The 23,112-nt window shown below is 46.3% G+C and overlaps 1 protein-coding gene across 1 annotated transcript in view; it reads right to left on the bottom strand.

Annotated features, from left to right (window-relative positions):
* raph1a (Ras association (RalGDS/AF-6) and pleckstrin homology domains 1a) overlaps positions 1-23,112 on the bottom strand; it is a 216,368-nt gene that overhangs the window by 47,078 nt on the left and 146,178 nt on the right. The window contains 2 exon segments of the mRNA XM_052523268.1: positions 9,577-9,654; positions 19,268-19,342. Of these exon segments, the coding sequence (XP_052379228.1) occupies positions 9,577-9,654; positions 19,268-19,342 (153 nt within the window).

Raw genomic sequence — 23,112 nt, 5'->3', positions numbered from 1 at the left:
ATTGATTAGGACATGATGTCATTCTGGTTACTACTCTACTGAATCAGATTGATTAGGACATGATGTCATTCTGGTTACTACTCTACTGAATCAGATTGATTAGGACATGATGTCATTCTGGTTACTACTACTGAATCAGATTGATTAGGACATGATGTCATTCTGGTTACTAGAATTGATTAGGACATGATGTCATTCTGGTTACTACTCTACTGAATCAGATTGATTAGAATCAGACATGATGTCATTCTGGTTACTACTCTACTGAATCAGATTGATTAGGACATGATGTCATTCTGGTTACTACTCTACTGAATCAGATTGATTAGGACATGATGTCATTCTGGTTACATGATGTCATTCTGGTTACTACTCTACTGAATCAGATTGATTAGGACATGATGTCATTCTGGTTACTACTCACTGAATCAGATTGATTAGGACATGATGTCATTCTGGTTACTACTCTGAATGAATCAGATTGATTAGAATCAGACATGATGTCATTCTGGTTACTACTCTACTGAATCAGATTGATTAGGACATGATGTCATTCTGGTTACTACTCTACTGAATCAGATTGAATCAGATTGACTTACTGAATCAGATTGATTAGGACATGATGTCATTCTGGTTACTACTCTACTGAATCAGATTGATTAGGACATGATGTCATTCTGGTTACTACTCTACTGAATCAGATTGATTAGGACATGATGTCATTCTGAATCAGATTGACTGATGTCATTCTGGTTACTACTGAATCAGATTGATTAGGACATGATGTCATTCTGGTTACTACTCTACTGAATCAGATTGATTAGGACATGATGTCATTCTGGTTACTACTCTACTGAATCAGATTGATTAGGACATGATGTCATTCTGGTTACTACTCTACTGAATCAGATTGATTAGGACATGATGTCATTCTGGTTACTACTCTACTGAATCAGATTGATTAGGACATGATGTCATTCTGGTTACTACTCTACTGAATCAGATTGATTAGGACATGATGTCATTCTGGTTACTACTCTACTGAATCAGATTGATTAGGACATGATGTCATTCTGGAATTACTACTCTACTGAATCAGATTGATTAGGACATGATGTCATTCTGGTTACTACTCTACTGAATCAGATTGATTAGGACATGATGTCATTCTGGTTACTACTCTACTGAATCAGATTGATTAGGACATGATGTCATTCTGGTTACTACTCTACTGAATCAGATTGATTAGGACATGATGTCATTCTGGTTACTACTCTACTGAATCAGATTGATTAGGACATGATGTCATTCTGGTTACTACTCTACTGAATCAGATTGATTAGGACATGATGTCATTCTGGTTACTACTCTACTGAATCAGATTGATTAGGACATGATGTCATTCTGATGTTACTACTCTACTGAATCAGATTGATTAGGACATGATGTCATTCTGACTACTCTACTGAATCAGATTGATTAGGACATGATGTCATTCTGGTTACTACTCTACTGAATCAGATTGATTAGGACATGATGTCATTCTGGTTACTACTCTACTGAATCAGATTGATTAGGACATGATGTCATTCTGGTTACTACTCTACTGAATCAGATTGATTAGGACATGATGTCATTCTGGTTACTACTCTACTGAATCAGATTGATTAGGACATGATGTCATTCTGGTTACTACTCTACTGAATCAGATTGATTAGGACATGATGTCATTCTGGTTACTACTCTACTGAATCAGATTGATTAGGACATGATGTCATTCTGGTTACTACTCTACTGAATCAGATTGATTAACATGATGTCATTCTGGTTACTACTCTACTGAATCAGATTGATTAGGACATGATGATGTCATTCAGATTGATTAGTGATGTCATTCTACTCTCTACTGAATCAGATTGATTAGGACATGATGTCATTCTGGTTACTACTCTACTGAATCAGATTGATTAGGACATGATGTCATTCTGGTTACTACTCACTGAATCAGATTGATTAGGACATGATGTCATTCTGGTTACTACTCTACTGAATCAGATTGATTAGGACATGATGTCATTCTGGTTACTACTCTACTGAATCAGATTGATTAGGACATGATGTCATTCTGGTTACTACTCTACTGAATCAGATTGATTAGGACATGATGTCATTCTGGTTACTACTCTACTGAATCAGATTGATTAGGACATGATGTCATTCTGGTTACTACTCTACTGAATCAGATTGATTAGGACATGATGTCATTCTGGTTACTACTCACTGAATCAGATTGATTAGGACATGATGTCATTCTGGTTACTACTCTACTGAATCAGATTGATTAGGACATGATGTCATTCTGGTTACTACTCTACTGAATCAGATTGATTACTGAATCATGATGTCATTCTGGTTACTACTCTACTGAATCAGATTGATTAGGACATGATGTCATTCTGGTTACTACTCTACTGAATCAGATTGATTAGGACATGATGTCATTCTGGTTACTACTCTACTGAATCAGATTGATTAGGACATGATGTCATTCTGGTTACTACTCTACTGAATCAGATTGATTAGGACATGATGTCATTGAATCAGATTGATTAGGACATGATGTCATTCTACTACTCACTGAATCAGATTGATTAGGACATGATGTCATTCTGGTTACTACTCTACTGAATCAGATTGATTAGGACATGATGTCATTCTGGTTACTACTCTACTGAATCAGATTGATTACATGATGTCATGATGTCATTCTGGTTACTACTCTACTGAATCAGATTGATTAGGACATGATGTCATTCTGGTTACTACTCTACTGAATCAGATTGATTAGGACATGATGTCATTCTGGTTACTACTCACTGAATCAGATTGATTAGGACATGATGTCATTCTGGTTACTACTGAATCAGATTGACTGAATCAGATTGATTAGGACATGATGTCATTCTGGTTACTACTCTACTGAATCAGATTGATTAGGACATGATGTCATTCTGGTTACTACTCACTGAATCAGATTGATTAGGACATGATGTCATTCTGGTTACTACTCTACTGAATCAGATTGATTAGGACATGATGTCATTCTGGTTACTACTCTACTGAATCAGATTGATTAGGACATGATGTCATTCTGGTTACTACTCTACTGAATCAGATTGATTAGGACATGATGTCATTCTGGTTACTACTCTACTGAATCAGATTGATTGATGTCATTCTGGTTACATGATGATTGATTAGGATGATCTGGTTACTACTCACTGAATCAGATTGATTAGGACATGATGTCATTCTGGTTACTACTCTACTGAATCAGATTGATTAGGACATGATGTCATTCTGGTTACTACTCTACTGAATCAGATTGATTAGGACATGATGTCATTCTGGTTACTACTCTACTGAATCAGATTGATTAGGACATGATGTCATTCTGGTTACTACTCTACTGAATCAGATTGATTAGGACATGATGTCATTCTGGTTACTACTCTACTGAATCAGATTGATTACTGACATGATGTCATACTCTACTGAATCAGATTGATTAGGACATGATGTCATTCTGGTTACTGAATCAGATTGATTAGGACATGATGTCATTCTGGTTACTACTCTACTGAATCAGATTGATTAGGACATGATGTCATTCTGGTTACTACTCTACTGAATCAGATTGATTAGGACATGATGTCATTCTGGTTACTACTCTACTGAATCAGATTGATTATCAGATTGAATTATTAGGACATGATGTCATTCTGGTTACTACTCTACTGAATCAGATTGATTAGGACATGATGTCATTCTGGTTACTACTCTACTGAATCAGATTGATTAGGACATGATGTCATTCTGGTTACTACTCTACTGAATCAGATTGATTAGGACATGATGTCATTCTGGTTACTACTCTACTGAATCAGATTGATTAGGACATGATGTCATTCTGGTTACTACTCTACTGAATCAGATTGATTAGGACATGATGTCATTCTGGTTACTACTCTACTGAATCAGATTGATTAGGACATGATGTCATTCTGGTTACTACTCTACTGAATCAGATTGATTAGGACATGATGTCATTCTGGTTACTACTCACTGAATCAGATTGATTAGGACATGATGTCATTCTGGAATCAGATTGATTAGGACATGATGTCATTCTACTGAATCAGATTGATTAGGACATGATGTCATTCTGGTTACTACTCACTGAATCAGATTGATTAGGACATGATGTCATTCTGGTTACTACTCTACTGAATCAGATTGATTAGGACATGATGTCATTCTGGTTACTACTCTACTGAATCAGATTGATTAGGACATGATGTCATTCTGGTTACTACTCTACTGAATCAGATTGATTAGGATGTCATGATGTCATTCTGATGTTACTACTCTACTGAATCAGATTGATTAGGACATGATGTCATTCTGGTTACTACTCTACTGAATCAGATTGATTAGGACATGATGTCATTCTGGTTACTACTCTACTGAATCAGATTGATTAGGACATGATGTCATTCTGGTTACTACTCACTGAATCAGATTGATTAGGACATGATGTCATTCTGGTTACTACTCTACTGAATCAGATTGATTAGGACATGATGTCATTCTGGTTACTACATTCTACTGAATCAGATTGATTAGGACATGATGTCATTCTGGTTACTACTCTACTGAATCAGATTGATTAGGACATGATTACTACTCTACTGAATCAGATTGATTAGGACATGATGTCATTCTGGTTACTACTCACTGAATCAGATTGATTAGGACATGATGTCATTCTGGTTACTACTCTACTGAATCAGATTGATTAGGACATGATGTCATTCTGGTTACTACTCTACTGAATCAGATTGATTAGGACATGATGTCATTCTGGTTACTACTCACTGAATCAGATTGATTAGGACATGATGTCATTCTGGTTACTACTCTACTGAATCAGATTGATTAGGACATGATGTCATTCTGGTTACTACTCTACTGAATCAGATTGATTAGGACATGATGTCATTCTGGTTACTACTCTACTGAATCAGATTGATTACTGACATGATGTCATTCTGGTTACTACTCTACTGAATCAGATTGATTAGGACATGATGTCATTCTGGTTACTACTCTACTGAATCAGATTGATTAGGACATGATGTCATTCTGGTTACTACTCTACTGAATCAGATTGATTAGGACATGATGTCATTCTGGTTACTACTCCACTGAATCAGATTGATTAGGACATGATGTCATTCTGGTTACTACTCTACTGAATCAGATTGATTAGGACATGATGTCATTCTGGTTACTACTCTACTGAATCAGATTGATTAGGACATGATGTCATTCTGGTTACTACTCTACTGAATCAGATTGATTAGGACATGATGTCATTCTGGTTACTACTCTACTGAATCAGATTGATTACTGACACAGACTCAAAATCTTATTGGGACAGGGAAGCCTGTAGGTACAGTGTCCTCTGTAATTATTGGGACAGGGAAGCCTGCAGGTACAGTGTCCTCTGTAATTATTGGGACAGGGGGAATTTGTTCTACAGCAGCCTAGTAGGGACGACACCTACAGCAGCCTAGTAGAGACGACACCTACAGCAGCCTAGTAGGGACGACACCTACAGCAGCCTAGTAGGGAACGACACCTACAGCAGCCTAGTAGAGACGACACCTACAGCAGGCTAGTAGGGACGACACCTACAGCAGCCTAGTAGGGAACGACACCTACAGCAGCCTAGTAGGAACGACACCTACAGCAGCCTAGTAGAGACGACACCTACAGCAGCCTAGTAGAGACGACACCTACAGCAGCCTAGTAGGGACGACACCTACAGCAGCCTAGTAGAGAACGACACCTACAGCAGGCTAGTAGGGAACGACACCTACAGCAGCCTAGTAGGGGACGACACCTACAGCAGCCTAGTAGGGGACGACACCTACAGCAGCCTAGTAGGGGACGACACCTACAGCAGCCTAGTAGGGAACGACACCTACAGCAGCCTAGTAGGGCCTACAGCAGCCTAGTAGGGAACGACACCTACAGCAGCCTAGTAGGGACGACACCTACAGCAGGCTAGTAGGGAACGACACCTACAGCAGGCTAGTAGGGAACGACACCTACAGCAGCCTAGTAGGGAACGACACCTACAGCAGGCTAGTAGGGACGACACCTACAGCAGCCTAGTAGGGGACGACACCTACAGCAGCCTAGTAGGGGACGACACCTACAGCAGCCTAGTAGGGAACGACACCTACAGCAGCCTAGTAGGGGACGACACCTACAGCAGTCTAGTAGGGAACCACACCTACAGCAGCCTAGTAGAGACGACAACTACAGCAGCCTAGTAGAGACAACACCTACAGCAGGCTAGTAGGGAACGACACCTACAGCAGGCTAGTAGGGAACGACACCTACAGCAGCCTAGTAGAGACGACACCTACAGCAGCCTAGTAGGGACGACACCTACAGCAGCCTAGTAGAGAACGACACCTACAGCAGGCTAGTAGGGACGACACCTACAGCAGCCTAGTAGAGACGACACCTACAGCAGCCTAGTAGAGACGACACCTACAGCAGGCTAGTAGGGAACGACACCTACAGCAGCCTAGTAGAGACGACACCTACAGCAGCCTAGTAGAGACGACACCTACAGCAGGCTAGTAGGGAAATACACCTACAGCAGCCTAGTAGAGACGACACCTACAGCAGCCTAGTAGAGACGACACCTACAGCAGGCTAGTAGGGAACGACACCTACAGCAGCCTAGTAGGGACGACACCTACAGCAGGCTAGTAGGGACGACACCTACAGCAGGCTAGTAGGGACGACACCTACAGCAGCCTAGTAGGGGACGACACCCACAGCAGCCTAGTAGGGGACGACACCTACAGCAGCCTAGTAGAGAACGAAACCTACAGCAGCCTAGTAGGGACGACACCTACAGCAGCCTAGTAGGGACGACACCTACAGCAGCCTCGTAGGGGACGACACCTACAGCAGCCATGGAACGACACCTACAGCAGCCTAGTAGGGACGACACCTACAGCAGCCATGGAACGACACCTACAGCAGCCTAGTAGGGACGACACCTACAGCAGCCTAGTAGGGACGACACCTACAGCAGCCTAGTAGGGACGACACCTACAGCAGCCTAGTAGGGAACGACACCTACAGCAGCCTAGTAGGGGACGACACCTACAGCAGCCTAGTAGGGAACGACACCTACAGCAGCCTAGTAGGGACGACACCTACAGCAGCCTAGTAGAGACGACACCTACAGCAGCCTAGTAGAGAACGAAACCTACAGCAGCCTAGTAGGAAGTGACTGACCCTCCTTCCTGCCAGACCTGCGGGTGGCAATCGGACAACTTTCTCTCTCAAGTGCACACAAACACACACACACTTTCCCCCTACACACACTCAGTCACTCACAGGTCTCACACACACACACACACACACACACGTCCCTTTACACACACTCATTCACTCACAGGTCTCACACACACACACACACACACACACACACATCCCTTTACACACACTCATTCACTCACAGGTCACAGACACACACTCAGGTGACCCAACGCCTGAGCGTTTTCTTCAAGTAATTGTCAGGTCAGTCTGACAGGTGGCGAGCACCACTCTCCCTTCACGTCCCACAGCAGGCAGGGCAGAGCAGGCCGTATTAAAGCCCAGCCGGGCCACTCTCCCTTCACGTCCCACAGCAGGCAGGGCAGAGCAGGCCGTATTAAAGCCCAGCCGGGCCGTTCGCTAATCCACCAGCTCAGATACGGGCTTAACTCCAGAAGGGGTATTCCATTACATTACGCAGAGTGGCATAGAGAGTAAGACTGATAAAAAGAGAGAGAGGAAGGGGGATAGGAGGAGACCGGGGAGGAGACGGCGAGATAGAGCGCCTGGGTCCTGCCTGTCCACTATGACCTCAGCTGTTTAACACCGGCCTGACCCAGAAACAGAGTAGAGCTGTTTAACACTGGCCTGACCCAGAAACAGAGTAGAGCTGTTTAACACCGGCCTGACCCAGAAACAGAGTAGAGCTGTTTAACACCGGCCTGACCCAGAAACAGAGTAGAGCTGTTTAACACTGGCCTGACCCAGAAACAGAGTAGAGCTGTTCAACACTGGCCTAACCCAGAAACAGAGTAGAGCTGTTTAACACTGGCCTGACCCAGAAACAGAGTAGAGCTGTTTAACACTGGCCTGACCCAGAAACAGAGTAGAGCTGTTTAACACTGGCCTGACCCAGAAACAGAGTAGAGCTGTTTAACACTGGCCTGACCCAGAAACAGAGTAGAGCTGTTTAACACTGGCCTGACCCAGAAACAGAGTAGAGCTGTTTAACACTGGCCTGACCCAGAAACAGAGTAGAGCTGTTTAACACCGGCCTGACCCAGAAACAGAGTAGAGCTGTTTAACACTGGCCTGACCCAGAAACAGAGTAGAGCTGTTTAACACTGGCCTGACCCAGAAACAGAGTAGAGCTGTTTAACACCGGCCTGACCCAGAAACAGAGTAGAGCTGTTTAACACTGGCCTGACCCAGAAACAGAGTAGAGCTGTTTAACACCGGCCTGACCCAGAAACAGAGTAGAGCTGTTTAACACTGGCCTGACCCAGAAACAGAGTAGAGCTGTTTAACACCGGCCTGACCCAGAAACAGAGTAGAGCTGTTTAACACCCGGGCCCAGAAACAGAGTGACCCAGAAACAGAGTAGAGCTGTTTTAACACCGGCCTGACCCAGAAACAGAGTAGAGCTGTTTAACACCGGCCTGACCCAGAAACAGAGTAGAGCTGTTTAACACCGGCCTGACCCAGAAACAGAGTAGAGCTGTTTAACACTAGCCTGACCCAGAAACAGAGTAGAGCTGTTTAACACTGGCCTGACCCAGAAACAGAGTAGAGCTGTTTAACACTAGCCTGACCCAGAAACAGAGTAGAGCTGTTTAACACCGGCCTGACCCAGAAACAGAGTAGAGCTGTTTAACACTGGCCTGACCCAGCAACAGAGTAGAGCTGTTTTACACTGGCCCGGCCTGACCCAGAAACAGAGTAGAGCTGTTTAACACTGGCCTGACCCAGAAACAGAGTAGAGCTGTTTAACACTGGCCTGACCCAGAAACAGAGTAGAGCTGTTTAACACTGGCTTGACCCAGAAACAGAGTAGAGCTGTTTAACACTGGCCTGACCCAGCAACAGAGTAGAGCTGTTTTACACTGGCCCGGCCTGACCCAGAAACAGAGTAGAGCTGTTTAACACTGGCCTGACCCAGAAACAGAGTAGAGCTGTTTAACACCGGCCTGACCCAGAAACAGAGTAGAGCTGTTTAACACCGGCCTGACCCAGAAACAGAGTAGAGCTGTTTAACACTGGCCTGACCCAGAAACAGAGTAGAGCTGTTTAACACTGGCCTGACCCAGAAACAGAGTAGAGCTGTTTAACACCGGCCTGACCCACTTATAGATAGTAACAGAGGAGACAGACAGGAAGAGAACTCACCTTTTTAACTTGAGCCTCCTTGATCTTCTCCAGAGCCACACGGATCTTCTCTGCCTTGGTCTTGGCAGCCTGTTCTTCCTACGGAAACACACACACACACACACACACACACACACACACACACACACACACACACACACACACACACACACACACATTAATACACAGACAACAACACAGGTGGACACAAGGAACAGCAGGACTACAGGAGAGTAGACTTGAGGTACCTGCCCCCCCCCCCCTCTCTTCCTCTTGTTCCCCTTATCTAGAGTGGTGGGAACCCCCCCACTCCTCTCTCTCTTCCTCTTGTTCCCCTTATCTAGAGTGGTGGGAACCCCCCCACTCCTCTCTCTCTTCCTCTTGTTCCCCTTGTCTAGAGTGGTGGGAACCCCCCCACTCCTCTCTCTCTTCCTCTTGTTCCCCTTATCTAGAGTGGTGGGAACCCCCCCACTCCTCTCTCTATTCCTCTTGTTCCCCTTATCTAGAGTGGTGGGAACCCCCCCACTCCTCTCTCTCTTCCTCTTGTTCCCCTTATCTAGAGTGGTGGGAACCCCCCCACTCCTCTCTCTCTTCCTCTTGTTCCCCTTGTCTAGAGTGGTGGGAACCCACCCCACTCCTCCGGTGCTTTCCCACTTACCTGGCTTCTCCAACAAGACGCCATTCTCACTCTAAAAACAGACCGTTTTTCTGCGTTCCTTTATGGAGAAATAAAAATGTATATTTCAAGGTTTCTCAGAAGGTAGAGAACGGTAGTGAGTGTTCGGGTCAAAAAATAAAATAATCTGTCTCGTTTTTTTGTCAGAACAAATGCCTCGTCTTTCAGCGATGGCTGCTGTTTTATATAATCCTCCCGTTGTTTCGTACACAGCCAGATTAGCATTTTGGATTGAAAGCTACATTTTGAACCAATTGTGTCCACAGTAGATTACAGGATCTGTATTCTCCGTCAGAAGAATATGACAGGAAGTGACATAGCAATATAATCTGTAGCAGCAGTCTTTAGTCTCTTCCTGTCCCGTAGTTAATAAACCAATTCTGTTAGTCTCTTCCTGTCCCGTAGTTAATAAACCAATCCTGTTAGTCTCTTCCTGTCCCGTAGTTAATAAACCAATTCTGTTAGTCTCTTCCTGTCCCGTAGTTAATAAACCAATCCTGTTAGTCTCTCTGTCCCGTAGTTAATAAACCAATCCTGTTAGTCTCTTCCTGTCCCATAGTTAATAAACCAATCCTGTTAGTCTCTTCCTGTCCCGTAGTTAATAAACCAATCCTGTTAGTCTCTTCCTGTCCCGTAGTTAATAAACCAATCCTGTTAGTCTCTTCCTGTCCCGTAGTTAATAAACCAATCCTGTTAGTCTCTTCCTGTCCCGTAGTTAATAAACCAATCCTGCTAGTCTCTTCCTGTCCCGTAGTTAATAAACCAATCCTGCTAGTCTCTTCCTGTCCCGTAGTTAATAAACCAATCCTGTTAGTCTCTTCCTGTCCCATAGTTAATAAACCAATCCTGTTAGTCTCTTCCTGTCCCGTAGTTAATAAACCAATCCTGCTAGTCTCTTCCTGTCCCGTAGTTAATAAACCAATCCTGTTAGTCTCTTCCTGTCCCGTAGTTAATAAACCAATCCTGTTAGTCTCTTCCTGTCCCGTAGTTAATAAACCAATCCTGTTAGTCTCTTCCTGTCCCATAGTTAATAAACCAATCCTGTTAGTCTCTTCCTGTCCCGTAGTTAATAAACCAATCCTGTTAGTCTCTTCCTGTCCCGTAGTTAATAAACCAATCCTGTTAGTCTCTTCCTGTCCCGTAGTTAATAAACCAATCCTGTTAGTCTCTTCCTGTCCCGTAGTTAATAAACCAATCCTGTTAGTCTCTTTTTACTGCCAAATGAGGAGCTTCCAATCACAGACATCGATAAGACTAATAAGAAGACGGATCATCTGAAGCCGGTTGAAAACCTGTTGTCGTGGGACAGCCCACTCAGACGAGCACCTTGTCAGAGAGTCCTGACAGAAACCGAGAACAGGAGAGGATCTGACATGGAGGGAGGGAGGAGGGACTGGCTGTACCAACACGTACACACACAGAGACTGTTATCCCTCTCTCTCCATCAGAACATAATCCCTGACAGCGCTGTCCTCACCAAGGGGATTCTGGTGGTTCCACCCTTTAACCAAGGGGATTCTGGTGGTTCCACCCTTTAACCAATGGGATTCTGGTGGTTCCACCCTTTAACCAAGGGGATTCTGGTGGTTCCACCCTTTAACCAAGGGGATTCTGGTGGTTCCACCCTTTAACCAAGGGGATTCTGGTGGTTCCACCCTTTAACCAAGGGGATTCTGGTGGTTCCACCCTTTAACCAAGGGGATTCTGGTGGTTCCACCCTTTAACCAAGGGGATTCTGGTGGTTCCACCCTTTAACCAAGGGGATTCTGGTGGTTCCACCCTTTAACCAAGGGGATTCTGGTGGTTCCACCCTTTAACCAAGGGGATTCTGGTGGTTCCACCCTTTAACCAAGGGGATTCTCGTGGTTCCACCCTTTAACCAAGGGGATTCTGGTGGTTCCACCCTTTAACCAAGGGGATTCTGGTGGTTCCACCCTTTAACCAAGGGGATTCTGGTGGTTCCACCCTTTAACCAAGGGGATTCTGGTGGTTCCACCCTTTAACCAAGGGGATTCTGGTGGTTCCACCCTTTAACCAAGGGGATTCTGGTGGTTCCACCCTTTAACCAAGGGGATTCTGGTGGTTCCACCCTTTAACCAAGGGGATCCTGGTGGTTCTACCCTTTAACCAATGGGATTCTGGTGGTTCCACCCTTTAACCAAGGGGATCCTGGTGGTTCTACCCTTTAACCAATGGGATTCTGGTGGTTCCACCCTTTAACCAAGGGGATCCTGGTGGTTCTACCCTTTAACCATGCCATTTTATAGCTGAGTGAGGGGACAGGTGGGGTGTAGTGGAAGGATGGAATGGGACAGGTGGGTGTAGGGGAGGGGGGAGGATGAGGGGAGAGAATTAAGGCCCAAGCCTCCTACCAGCAGCACCCCTAACCCCCCTCATTCTGCATGGCTGCCCTAGCAACTGCGGCATTAACATAAATATAAATGGAGGGGGAGGGGGGTGGGGGTGACAGGAAGAGCTTTATATGAGAGGAGATTCCATGTGATTTATTACCATTCACATCAGACACCCTGAACGTGACGAGGGACAGTCCTCCAACCTATTTACTGTACGTAATCCTTTTTGAAGTTGTCTTCTTCCGTTCGTATCTGGGTTGCTGGGGCAACGTGTAACGTTTTGGACTGACTGAACCATGCAGAGGAGAAGTGGAATATTAATACGACTGCATGGAGTCTGTCGGCTGCTGGAAGGTAGGGGAGGATGGGTGGAGAGTAGGGGAGGATGGGTGGAGAGTCGGGGAGGATGGGTGGAGAGTGGGGGAGGATGGGTGGAGAGTGGGGGAGGATGGGTGGAGAGTGGGGGAGGATGGGTGGAGAGTAGGGGAGGATGGGTGGAGAGTAGGGGAGGATGGGTGGAGAGTGGGGGAGGATGGGTGGAGAGTAGGGGAGGATGGGTGGAGAGTAGGGGGGAGGATGGGTGGGGGAGGAGTAGGGGGAGGATGGGTGGAGAGTAGGGGAGGATGGGTGGAGAGTGGGGGAGGATGGGTGGAGAGTAGGGGAGGATGGGTGGAGAGTGGGGGAGGATGGGTGGAGAGTGGGGGAGGATGGGTGGAGGATGGGTGGGGGAGGATGGGTGGAGAGTAGGGGAGGATGGGTGGAGAGTATGGGAGGATGGGTGGAGAGTAGGGAGGATGGGTGGAGAGTCGGGGAGGATGGGTGGAGAGTGGGGGAGGATGGGTGGAGAGTGGGGGAGGATGGGTGGAGAGTAGGGGAGGGTGGGTGGAGAGTGGGGGAGGATGGGTGGAGAGTAGGGGAGGATGGGTGGAGAGTAGGGGAGGATGGGTGGAGAGTCGGGGAGGATGGGTGGAGAGTAGGGGAGGATGGGTGGAGAGTGGGGGAGGATGGGTGGAGAGTAGGGGAGGATGGAGTCTGTCGACTGCTGTTTCTCAGTCAGGTATCACTGACATGGTGGAGCTCTGAGGCAGGCTGCTGTTTCTCAGTCAGGTATCACTGACATGGTGGAGCTCTGAGGCAGGCTGCTGTTTCTCAGTCAGGTATCACTGACATGGTGGAGCTCTGAGGCAGGCTGCTGTTTCTCAGTCAGGTATCACTGACATGGTGGAGCTCTGAGGCAGGCTGCTGTTTCTCAGTCAGGTATCACTGACATGGTGGAGCTCTGAGGCAGGATGCTGTTTCTCAGTCAGGTATCACTGACATGGTGGAGCTCTGAGGCAGGATGCTGTTTCTCAGTCAGGTATCACTGACATGGTGGAGCTCTGAGGCAGGCTGCTGTTTCTCAGTCAGGTATCACTGACATGGTGGAGCTCTGAGGCAGGCTGCTGTTTCTCAGTCAGGTATCACTGACATGGTGGAGCTCTGAGGCAGGCTGCTGTTTCTCAGTCAGGTATCACTGACATGGTGGAGCTCTGAGGCAGGCTGCTGTTTCTCAGTCAGGTATCACTGACATGGTGGAGCTCTGAGGCAGGCTGCTGTTTCTCAGTCAGGTATCACTGACATGGTGGAGCTCTGAGGCAGGATGCTGTTTCTCAGTGAGGTATCATTGACATGGTGGAGCTCTGAGGCAGGATGCTGTTTCTCAGTCAGGTATCACTGACATGGTGGAGCTCTGAGGCAGGATGCTGTTTCTCAGTCAGGTATCACTGACATGGTGGAGCTCTGAGGCAGGATGCTGTTTCTCAGTCAGGTATCACTGATAAAAATAAATCATGGTGGAGCTCTGAGGCAGGCTGAGAGGGGACTGTGAGGTAGAGAGGGGACGAGGGGGAGGGGACGAGGGAGGGGACGGAACGAGGGAGGGAAGAGAGGGACGAGAGAGGGAACGAGAGAGGGAGAAAGGGGAGACGGTTCTCTAGGCCGAGTGGGTAGTACTGGTCTAGTTACTGTCTGGAGGGACTAGTACTGTCTGGAGGAACTAGTACTGGTCTAGATACTGTCTGGAGGAACTAGTACTGTCTAGAGGAACTAGTACCGTCTGGAGGAACTAGTACCGTCTGGAGGAACTAGTACCGTCTGGAGGAACTAGTACCGTCTGGAGGAACTAGTACCGTCTGGAGGAACTAGTACCGTCTGGAGGAACTAGTACCGTCTGGAGGAACTAGTACCGTCTGGAGGAACTAGTACCGTCTGGAGGAACTAGTACCGTCTGGAGGAACTAGTACTGTCTGGAGGAACTGGTACCATCTGGAGGAACTAGTACTGTCTGGAGGAACTAGTACTGTCTGAGGAACTAGTACTGTCTGGAGGAACTAGTACTGTCTGGAGGAACTAGTACCGTCTGGAGGAACTAGTACCGTCTGGAGGAACTGGTACCGTCTGGAGGAACTTGTACTGGTATAGGTACTGTCTGGAGGAACGTGTACCGTCTGGAGGAACTGGTACCGTCTGGAGGAACTAGTACTGTCTGGAGGAACTAGTACTGTCTGGAGGAACTAGTACCGTCTGGAGGAACTAGTACTGTCTAGAGGAACTAGTACTGGTATAGTTACTGTCTGGAGGAACTAGTACCATCTGGAGGAACTTGTACCATCTGGAGGAACTAGGACCGTCTGGAGGAACTAGTACTGTCTGGAGGAACTACATTTACATTTAAGTCATTTAGCAGACGTTCTTATCCAGAGCGACTTACAAGGACCGTCTGGAGGAACTAGTACTGTCTGGAGGAACTAGTACAGTCAGGAGGAACTAGTACCGTCTGGAGGAACTAGTACTGTCTGGGGGAACTAGCACTGTCTGGAGGAACTAGTACTGTCTAGAGGAACTAGTACTGTCTAGAGGAACTAGTACTGTCTAGAGGAACTAGTACTGTCTGGAGGAACTAGTACTGTCTGGAGGAACTAGTACTGTCTGGAGGAACTAGTACTGTCTGGAGGAACTAGTACTGGTATAGGTACTGTCTGGAGGAACTAGTACTGTCTGGAGGAACTAGTACTGTCTGGAGGAACTAGTACAGTCTGGAGGAACGAGTGCTGTTGTATAGTTACTCTCCACAAATAGAAAGGTCCTTTCCACGGTAGCAAGATCTTATTTTTTTTGTTGCAACTTTTCTATTAAAATGTATTGGAGTGAGATAATTTACTTCTTATTTATTTATTTATCATAATTTGGTTTTAATCCAGAGAATTTAGAAAAAGTATCTAGATCCTCTATGAGGCTGTGCAGGGATGCAAATTGTGGATTTAAAAGAAAACGTGAATTATCAGCATACAGCATACAACGCCTATGTTTTTAAGCCCTGTATTCTAATGCCTTGATACATTTGTTAGATCTGATTTTAATAGCTAACATTTTAAAATCCATAATAAATAGATATGCCGATAGTGGACAACCTTGTTTTAATCCTCTTGACAATTGAATACCTTCTGAGAAGTAACCACTATTTACTGTTGACGGCACTGTAAATGTTGACCGAAGTTTGTTAGATCAGTAAAAATATTGCAATATTATATTTTGTCCATATCTGACCCTTGACATGTCAACTTTGACCATAGTCTACTGTAATAATAATAATATAGATATATAAATGAGTGATCCCATTTGGAGATTGCGGTGGGGCCAGACTGTTTGGCATGACAATGACCATACAGCAGGAGCCCCGCTATAGAGCCAGGACTGATCTGGAACCAGGAGTCGGATATAGAGCACAGACTGACCTGGAACCAGGAGTCAGATATAGAGCACAGACTGACCTGGAACCAGGAGTCAGATATAGAGCACAGACTGACCTGGAACCAGGAGTCAGATATAGAGCACAGACTGACCTGGAACCAGGAGTCAGATATAGAGCACGGACTGATCTGGAGCCAGGAGTCAGATATAGAGCATGGACTGATCTGGAGCCAGTAGTCAGATATAGAGCACGGACTGATCTGGAACCAGTAGTCAGATATAGAACACGGACTGACCTGGAGTCAGTAGTCAGATATAGAGCACGGACTGATCTGGAGCCAGGAGTCAGATATAGAACACGGACTGACCTGGAACCAGTAGTCGGATATAGAGCACAGACTGACATGGATCCAGGAGTCAGATATAGAACACGGACTGACCTGGAGTCAGTAGTCAGATATAGAGCACGGACTGATCTGGAGTCAGGCTATACTTCTGTTCTGACACCTTACCTGAAACGCGTTAACTGTGACCCTACGTAAACTCTATAGTCCTATTAGTCCAACTGACTTAACTCTAAATCATCATATACATCTTCATATCCTGGTTCTCTGTTTCCATGTGTTCTACATATCCTGGTTCTCTGTTTCCATGTGTTCTACATCTCCATATCCTGGTTCTGTTTCCGTGTGTTCTACATCTCCATATCCTGGTTCTCTGTTTCCATGTGTTCTACATCTCCATATCCTGGTTCTCTGATGTGTTCTACATCTCCATATCCTGGTTCTCTGTTTCCGTGTGTTCTACATCTCCATATCCTGGTTCTCTGATGTGTTCTACATCTCCATATCCTGGTTCTCTGTTTCCATGTGTTCTACATCTTCATATCCTGGTTCTCTGTTTCCGTGTGTTCTACATCTCCATATCATGGTTCTCTGATGTGTTCTACATCCTGGTTCTGTTTCCATGTGTTCTACATCATATACTGGTTCTCTGTTTCCACGTGTTCTACATCTCCATATCCTGGTTCTCTGTTTCCGTGTGTTTCTTCATCTCCATATCCTGGTTCTCTGTTTCCATGTGTTCTACATCTCCATATCCTGGTTCTCTGATGTGTTCTACATCTTCATATCCTGGTTCTCTGTTTCCATGTGTTCTACATCTCCATATCCTGGTTCTCTGTTTCCGTGTGTTCTACATCTCCATATCCTGGTTCTCTGTTTCCATGTGTTCTACATCTCCATATCCTGGTTCTCTGTTTCCATGTGTTCTACATCTCCATATCCTGGTTCTCTGTTTCCATGTGTTCTACATCTCCATATCCTGGTTCTCTGTTTCCATGTGTTCTTCATCTCCATATCCTGGTTCTCTGTTTCCATGTGTTCTACATCTCCATATCCTGGTTCTCTGTTTCCATGTGTTCTACATCTTCATATCCTGGTTCTCTGTTTCCATGTGTTCTACATCTCCATATCCTGGTTCTCTGTTTCCATGTGTTCTACATCTCCATATCCTGGTTCTCTGTTTCCATGTGTTCTACATCTCCATATCCTGGTTTCTGTTTCCATGTGTTCTACATCTCCATATGCTGGTTCTCTGTTTCCATGTGTTCTACATCTCCATATGCTGGTTCTCTGTTTCCATGTGTTCTACATCTCCATATGCTGGTTCTCTGTTTCCATGTGTTCTACATCTCCATATGCTGGTTCTCTGTTTCCATGTGTTCTACATCTTCTCTGATGTGTTCTACATCTCCATATCCTGGTTCTCTGATGTGTTCTACATCTCCATATCCTGGTTCTCTGTTTCCGTGTGTTCTACATCTCCATATCTCCACTAGACAGACATGTTGACTTGGTTTGGGGGGCTGGGTCAGTCCAGACAGACATGTTGACTTGGTTTGGGGGGCTGGGTCAGTCCAGACAGACACATGTTGACTTGGTTTGGGAGGCTGGGTCAGTCCAGACAGACACATGTTGACTTGGTTTGGGAGGCTGGGTCAGTCCAGACAGACATGTTGACTTGGTTTGGGGGGCTGGGTCAGTCGAGTTCAGACAGTGTCCATTTCCATACCTTTAGCTAAATACTATGTTTCCAAGCAGTTTAGTCATCTTAAAGGATGGGGAGCCATCAGGAAAAGGAGGGGTAGCTATCATGAGGAGGGTGACAGGGGAAGAAGAAAGGGCATAGCATGCAACATGCAGGAGGATGCTTGGGGAAAATGACCGTCTCCCTCTCATGGTCTGTAGAGGTCATCACTACACTATCACACTATAATAACTAGTCTAGAGACACTGTATAATCCTTCTCTATAGCCGTGGGTCCTCCTCCCCCAGGTGTTTAATATAATCCTTCTCTATAGCCGTGGGTCCTCCTCCCCCAGGTGTTTAATTTTAAAGGGAACCCAATCCGGCTTTAAAAATGTACTTCCTGAAGGGAATAATAGTAGAATGCACAAGGTGCAATTTTCCAAATGGGGTATTACATCATCAGTTCCTCTTGTCAGTCATTACAGACCTCAGAGATCTTATTTATAAACGTGTTAGAAGTTTTTAGCCCTTAGATAGTTGAATACACATTAGACATGGCAAAATTAATCCAATCTCAAGAAAATGAGCTTTAAAACTGGCAAATTGTTCTCTCCGCCGACAGTTTGTGTCACAAACGGTGCTTGTTCAAATAGAAATAGACGAGGTGGGGTCAGGGGTCAGGCGAGATGTTCCCCAATGCTGGAAGGGGGACCCCAAGTGAAAAAGTTTTGGAACTTCTAGTGTACAGAAAGAACTATCTTATAGAAAATAAAAACCCATCTATTAAACAACCAGAGGGTATGACATCACGAGAGGGAGGGGTTACATTGTTGCATGGAGGGTGTGGCTAATAAGACACCAATGAGAGAATAGCTTGATTTGCATGCAGGACGAAGAGACAAGCGAAGGAGAAACACAGTCACCTTGGTCAGCAAGTGAGAGGGTTTTCCGGCTATATTTTTCAGAATCAGGGATGTTTCCCTGTCCAGATAGGAGTGCTTGTTGCAGAACGGAGAGAGAGAGAAGAAGAAGAGACAAGGAACATTAGTGAAATCAGTGATTGGCAATGAACAACTTGTGCATTTGATATCAGTTGTGAAAGCAGAGAAATATCTGATCCAAGAAAAAAGAAACAAAATGAATCAGAATCAGAAAGAAGTAGATCGGAATCATTGTAACACAGTGGTGGAATAAAATAACAGTTAATTTAACTGTTATTAAGTTACTCCTAATTGTTATCCAGCAACAGACCTAAGGCTCGATATTAACAAATCAAACTCACAAATTGTAATCTTGGTGCTCTAACGTAAATCTACAGGTCCGGAGACGTGTCAAAAACTTTTTGCTATTTGCAACATTGGACAATTTATTTTTTACTTTACCTTTATTTAACTAGGCAAGTCAGTTAAGAAAAAAATCTTATTTTCAATGACAGCCTAGGAACGGTGGGTTAACTGCCTCGTTCAGCGGCAGTTAACCCACTGTCAGCTGGGGGATTTGACCTTGCAACCTTTTGGTTACTAGTCCAACGCTCTAACCACTAGGCTACCTGCCTCCTCTAACCACTAGGCTACCTGCCTCCTCTAACCACTAGGCTACCTGCCTCCTCTAACCACTAGGCTACCTGCCTCCTCTAACCACTAGGCAACCCGCCTCCTCTAACCACTAGGCTACCCGCCTCCTCTAACCACTAGGCTACCCACCTCCTCTAATCACTAGGCTACCTGCCTCTAACCACTAGGCTACCTGCCTCCTCTAACCACTAGGCTACCTGCCTCTAACCACTGGGCTACCTGCCTCCTAACCACTAGGCTACCTGCCTCCTCTAACCACTAGGCTACCTGCTCCTCTAACCACTAGGCTACCTGCTCCTCTAACCACTAGGCTACCTCCTCTAACCACTAGGCTACCTGCCTCCTAACCACTAGGCTACCTCCTCCTCTAACCACTAGGCTACCTGCCTCTAACCACTAGTTCACCTGCCTCCTCTAACCACTAGACTACCTGCCTCCTCTAACCACTAGGCTACCCGCCTCCTCTAACCACTAGGCTACCCACCTCCTCTAACCACTAGGCTACCCGCCTCCTCTAACCACTAGGCTACCCGCCTCCTCTAACCACTAGGCTACCCGCCTCCCTCTAACCACTAGGCTGCCTCCTCTAACCACTAGGCAACCTGCCTCCTCTACCACTAGGCTACCTGCCTCCTCTACCCACTAGGCTACCTGCCTCCTCTACCCACTAGGCTACCCGCCTCCTCTAACCACTAGGCTACCCGCCTCCTCTAACCACTAGGCTACCCGCCTCCTCTAACCACTAGGCTACCCGCCTCCTCTAACCACTAGGCTACCTGCCTCCTCTAACCACCAGGCTACCCGCCTCCTCTAACCACTAGGCTACCTGCCTCCTCTAACCACTAGGCTACCCGCCTCCTCTAACCACCAGGCTACCTGCCTCCTCTAACCACTAGGCTACCCGCCTCCTCTAACCACTAGGCTACCCGCCTCCTCTAACCACTAGGCTACCCGCCTCCTCTAACCACTAGGCTACCCGCCTCCTCTAACCACCAGGCTACCCGCCTCCTCTAACCACTAGGCTACCCGCCTCCTCTAACCACTAGGCTACCTGCCTCCTCTAACCACTAGGCTACCTGCCTCCTCTAACCACTAGGCTACCCGCCTCCTCTAACCACTAGGCTACCCGCCTCCTCTAACCACTAGGCTACCCGCCTCCTCTAACCACTAGGCTACCTCCTCCTAACCACTAGTTTACCTCCTCTAACCACTAGGCTACCTCCTCTAACCACTAGGCTACCTCCTCTAACACTAGGCTACCTCCTCTAACCACTAGGCTACCTCCTCTAACCACTAGGCTACTCCTAACCACTAGGCTACCTCCTCTAACCACTAGGCTACATCCTCTAACCACTAGGCTACCTCCTCTAACCACTAGGCTACCTCCTCTAACACTAGGCTACCTCTCTAACACTAGGCTAACCGCCTCATCTAACCACTAGTTTACCTCCTCTAACACTAGGCTACCTCCTCTAACCACTAGTTTACCTCCTCTAACCACTAGGCTACATCCTCTAACCACTAGGCTACCTCCTCTAACCACTAGGCTACCTCCCTCTAACCACTAGGCTACCTCCTCTAACACTAGGCTACCTCCTCTAACACTAGGCTACCTCCTCTAACCACTAGGCTACCTCCTCTAACACTAGGCTACCTCCTCTAACCACTAGGCTCACCTCCTCTAACCACTAGGCTTACCTCCTCTAACACTAGGCTACCTCCTCTAACCACTCTACCTCCCCTAACCACTAGTTTACCTCCTCTAACCACTAGGCTAACCACTAGTTTACCTCCTCTAACCACTGGGCTACCTCCTCTAACACTAGGCTACCTCCTCTAACACTAGGCTACCTCCTCTAACCACTTGGCTACCTCCTCTAACCACTTGGCTACCTCCTCTAACCACTTGGCTACCTCCTCTAACCACTAGTTTACCTCCTCTAATCACTAGTTTACCTCCTCTAACCACTAGGCTACCCCCTCTAACCACTAGGCTACCTCCCTCTAACCACTTGGCTACCTCCTCTAACCACTAGGCTACCTCCTCTAACCACTAGTTTACCTCTAACACTAGGCTACCTCCTCTAACCACTAGGCTACCTCCTCTAACCACTAGGCTACCTCCTCTAACCACTAGGCTACCTCCTCTAACCACTAGTTTACCTCCTCTAACCACTAGGCTACCCGCCCACTCCTCTAACCACTAGGCTACCCGCCTCCTCCTAACCACTAGGCTACCCGCCTTACCTCTAACCACTAGGCTACCCGCCTAACCACTCCTCCTCTAACCACTAGTTTACCTCTACCTAGGCTCTCCTCTAACCACTAGTTTACCCGCCTCTAACCACTAGTTTACCTCCTCTAACCTCTAACCACTAGGCTACCTCCTCTAACCACTAGGCTACCTCCTCTAACCACTAGGCTACCTCCTCTAACCACTAGGCTACCTCCTCTAACCACTAGTTTACCTCCTCTAACCACTAGGCTACCTCCTCTAACCACTAGGCTACCTCCTCTAACCACTAGGCTATCTCCTCTAACCACTAGGCTGCCTCCTCTAACCACTAGGCTACCTCCTCTAACCACTAGGCTACCTCCTCTAACCACTAGTTTACCTCCTCTAACACTAGGCTACCTCCTCTAACCACTAGTTTACCTCCTCTAACCACTAGGCTACCTCCTCTAACCACTAGGCTACCTCCTCTAACCACTAGGCTACCTCCTCTAACCACTAGGCTACCTCCTCTAACCACTAGTTTACCTCCTCTAACCACTAGGCTACCCACCTCCTCTAACCACTAGGCTACCCACCTCCTCTAACCACTAGGCTACCTCCTCTAACCACTAGGCTACCTCCTCTAACCACTAGGCTACCTCCTCTAACCACTAGGCTACCCACCTCCTCTAACCACTAGGCTACCTCCTCTAACCACTAGGCTACCTCCTCTAACCACTAGGCTACCTCCTCTAACCACTAGGCTACCTCCTCTAACCACTAGGCTACCTCCTCTAACCACTAGGCTACCTCCTCTAACCACTAGGCTACCTCCCTAACACTAGGCTACCTCCTCTAACCACTAGGCTACCTCCTCTAACCACTAGTTTACCTCCTCTAACCACTAGTTTACCTCCTCTAACCACTAGTTTACCTCCTCTAACCACTAGTTTACCTCCTCTAACCACTAGTTTACCTC

The sequence above is a fragment of the Oncorhynchus keta genome, chromosome 7, assembly GCF_023373465.1.
Source record: "Oncorhynchus keta strain PuntledgeMale-10-30-2019 chromosome 7, Oket_V2, whole genome shotgun sequence".
NCBI lineage: Eukaryota > Metazoa > Chordata > Actinopteri > Salmoniformes > Salmonidae > Oncorhynchus > Oncorhynchus keta.
This window is presented reverse-complemented; position numbering and strand designations above follow the sequence as displayed.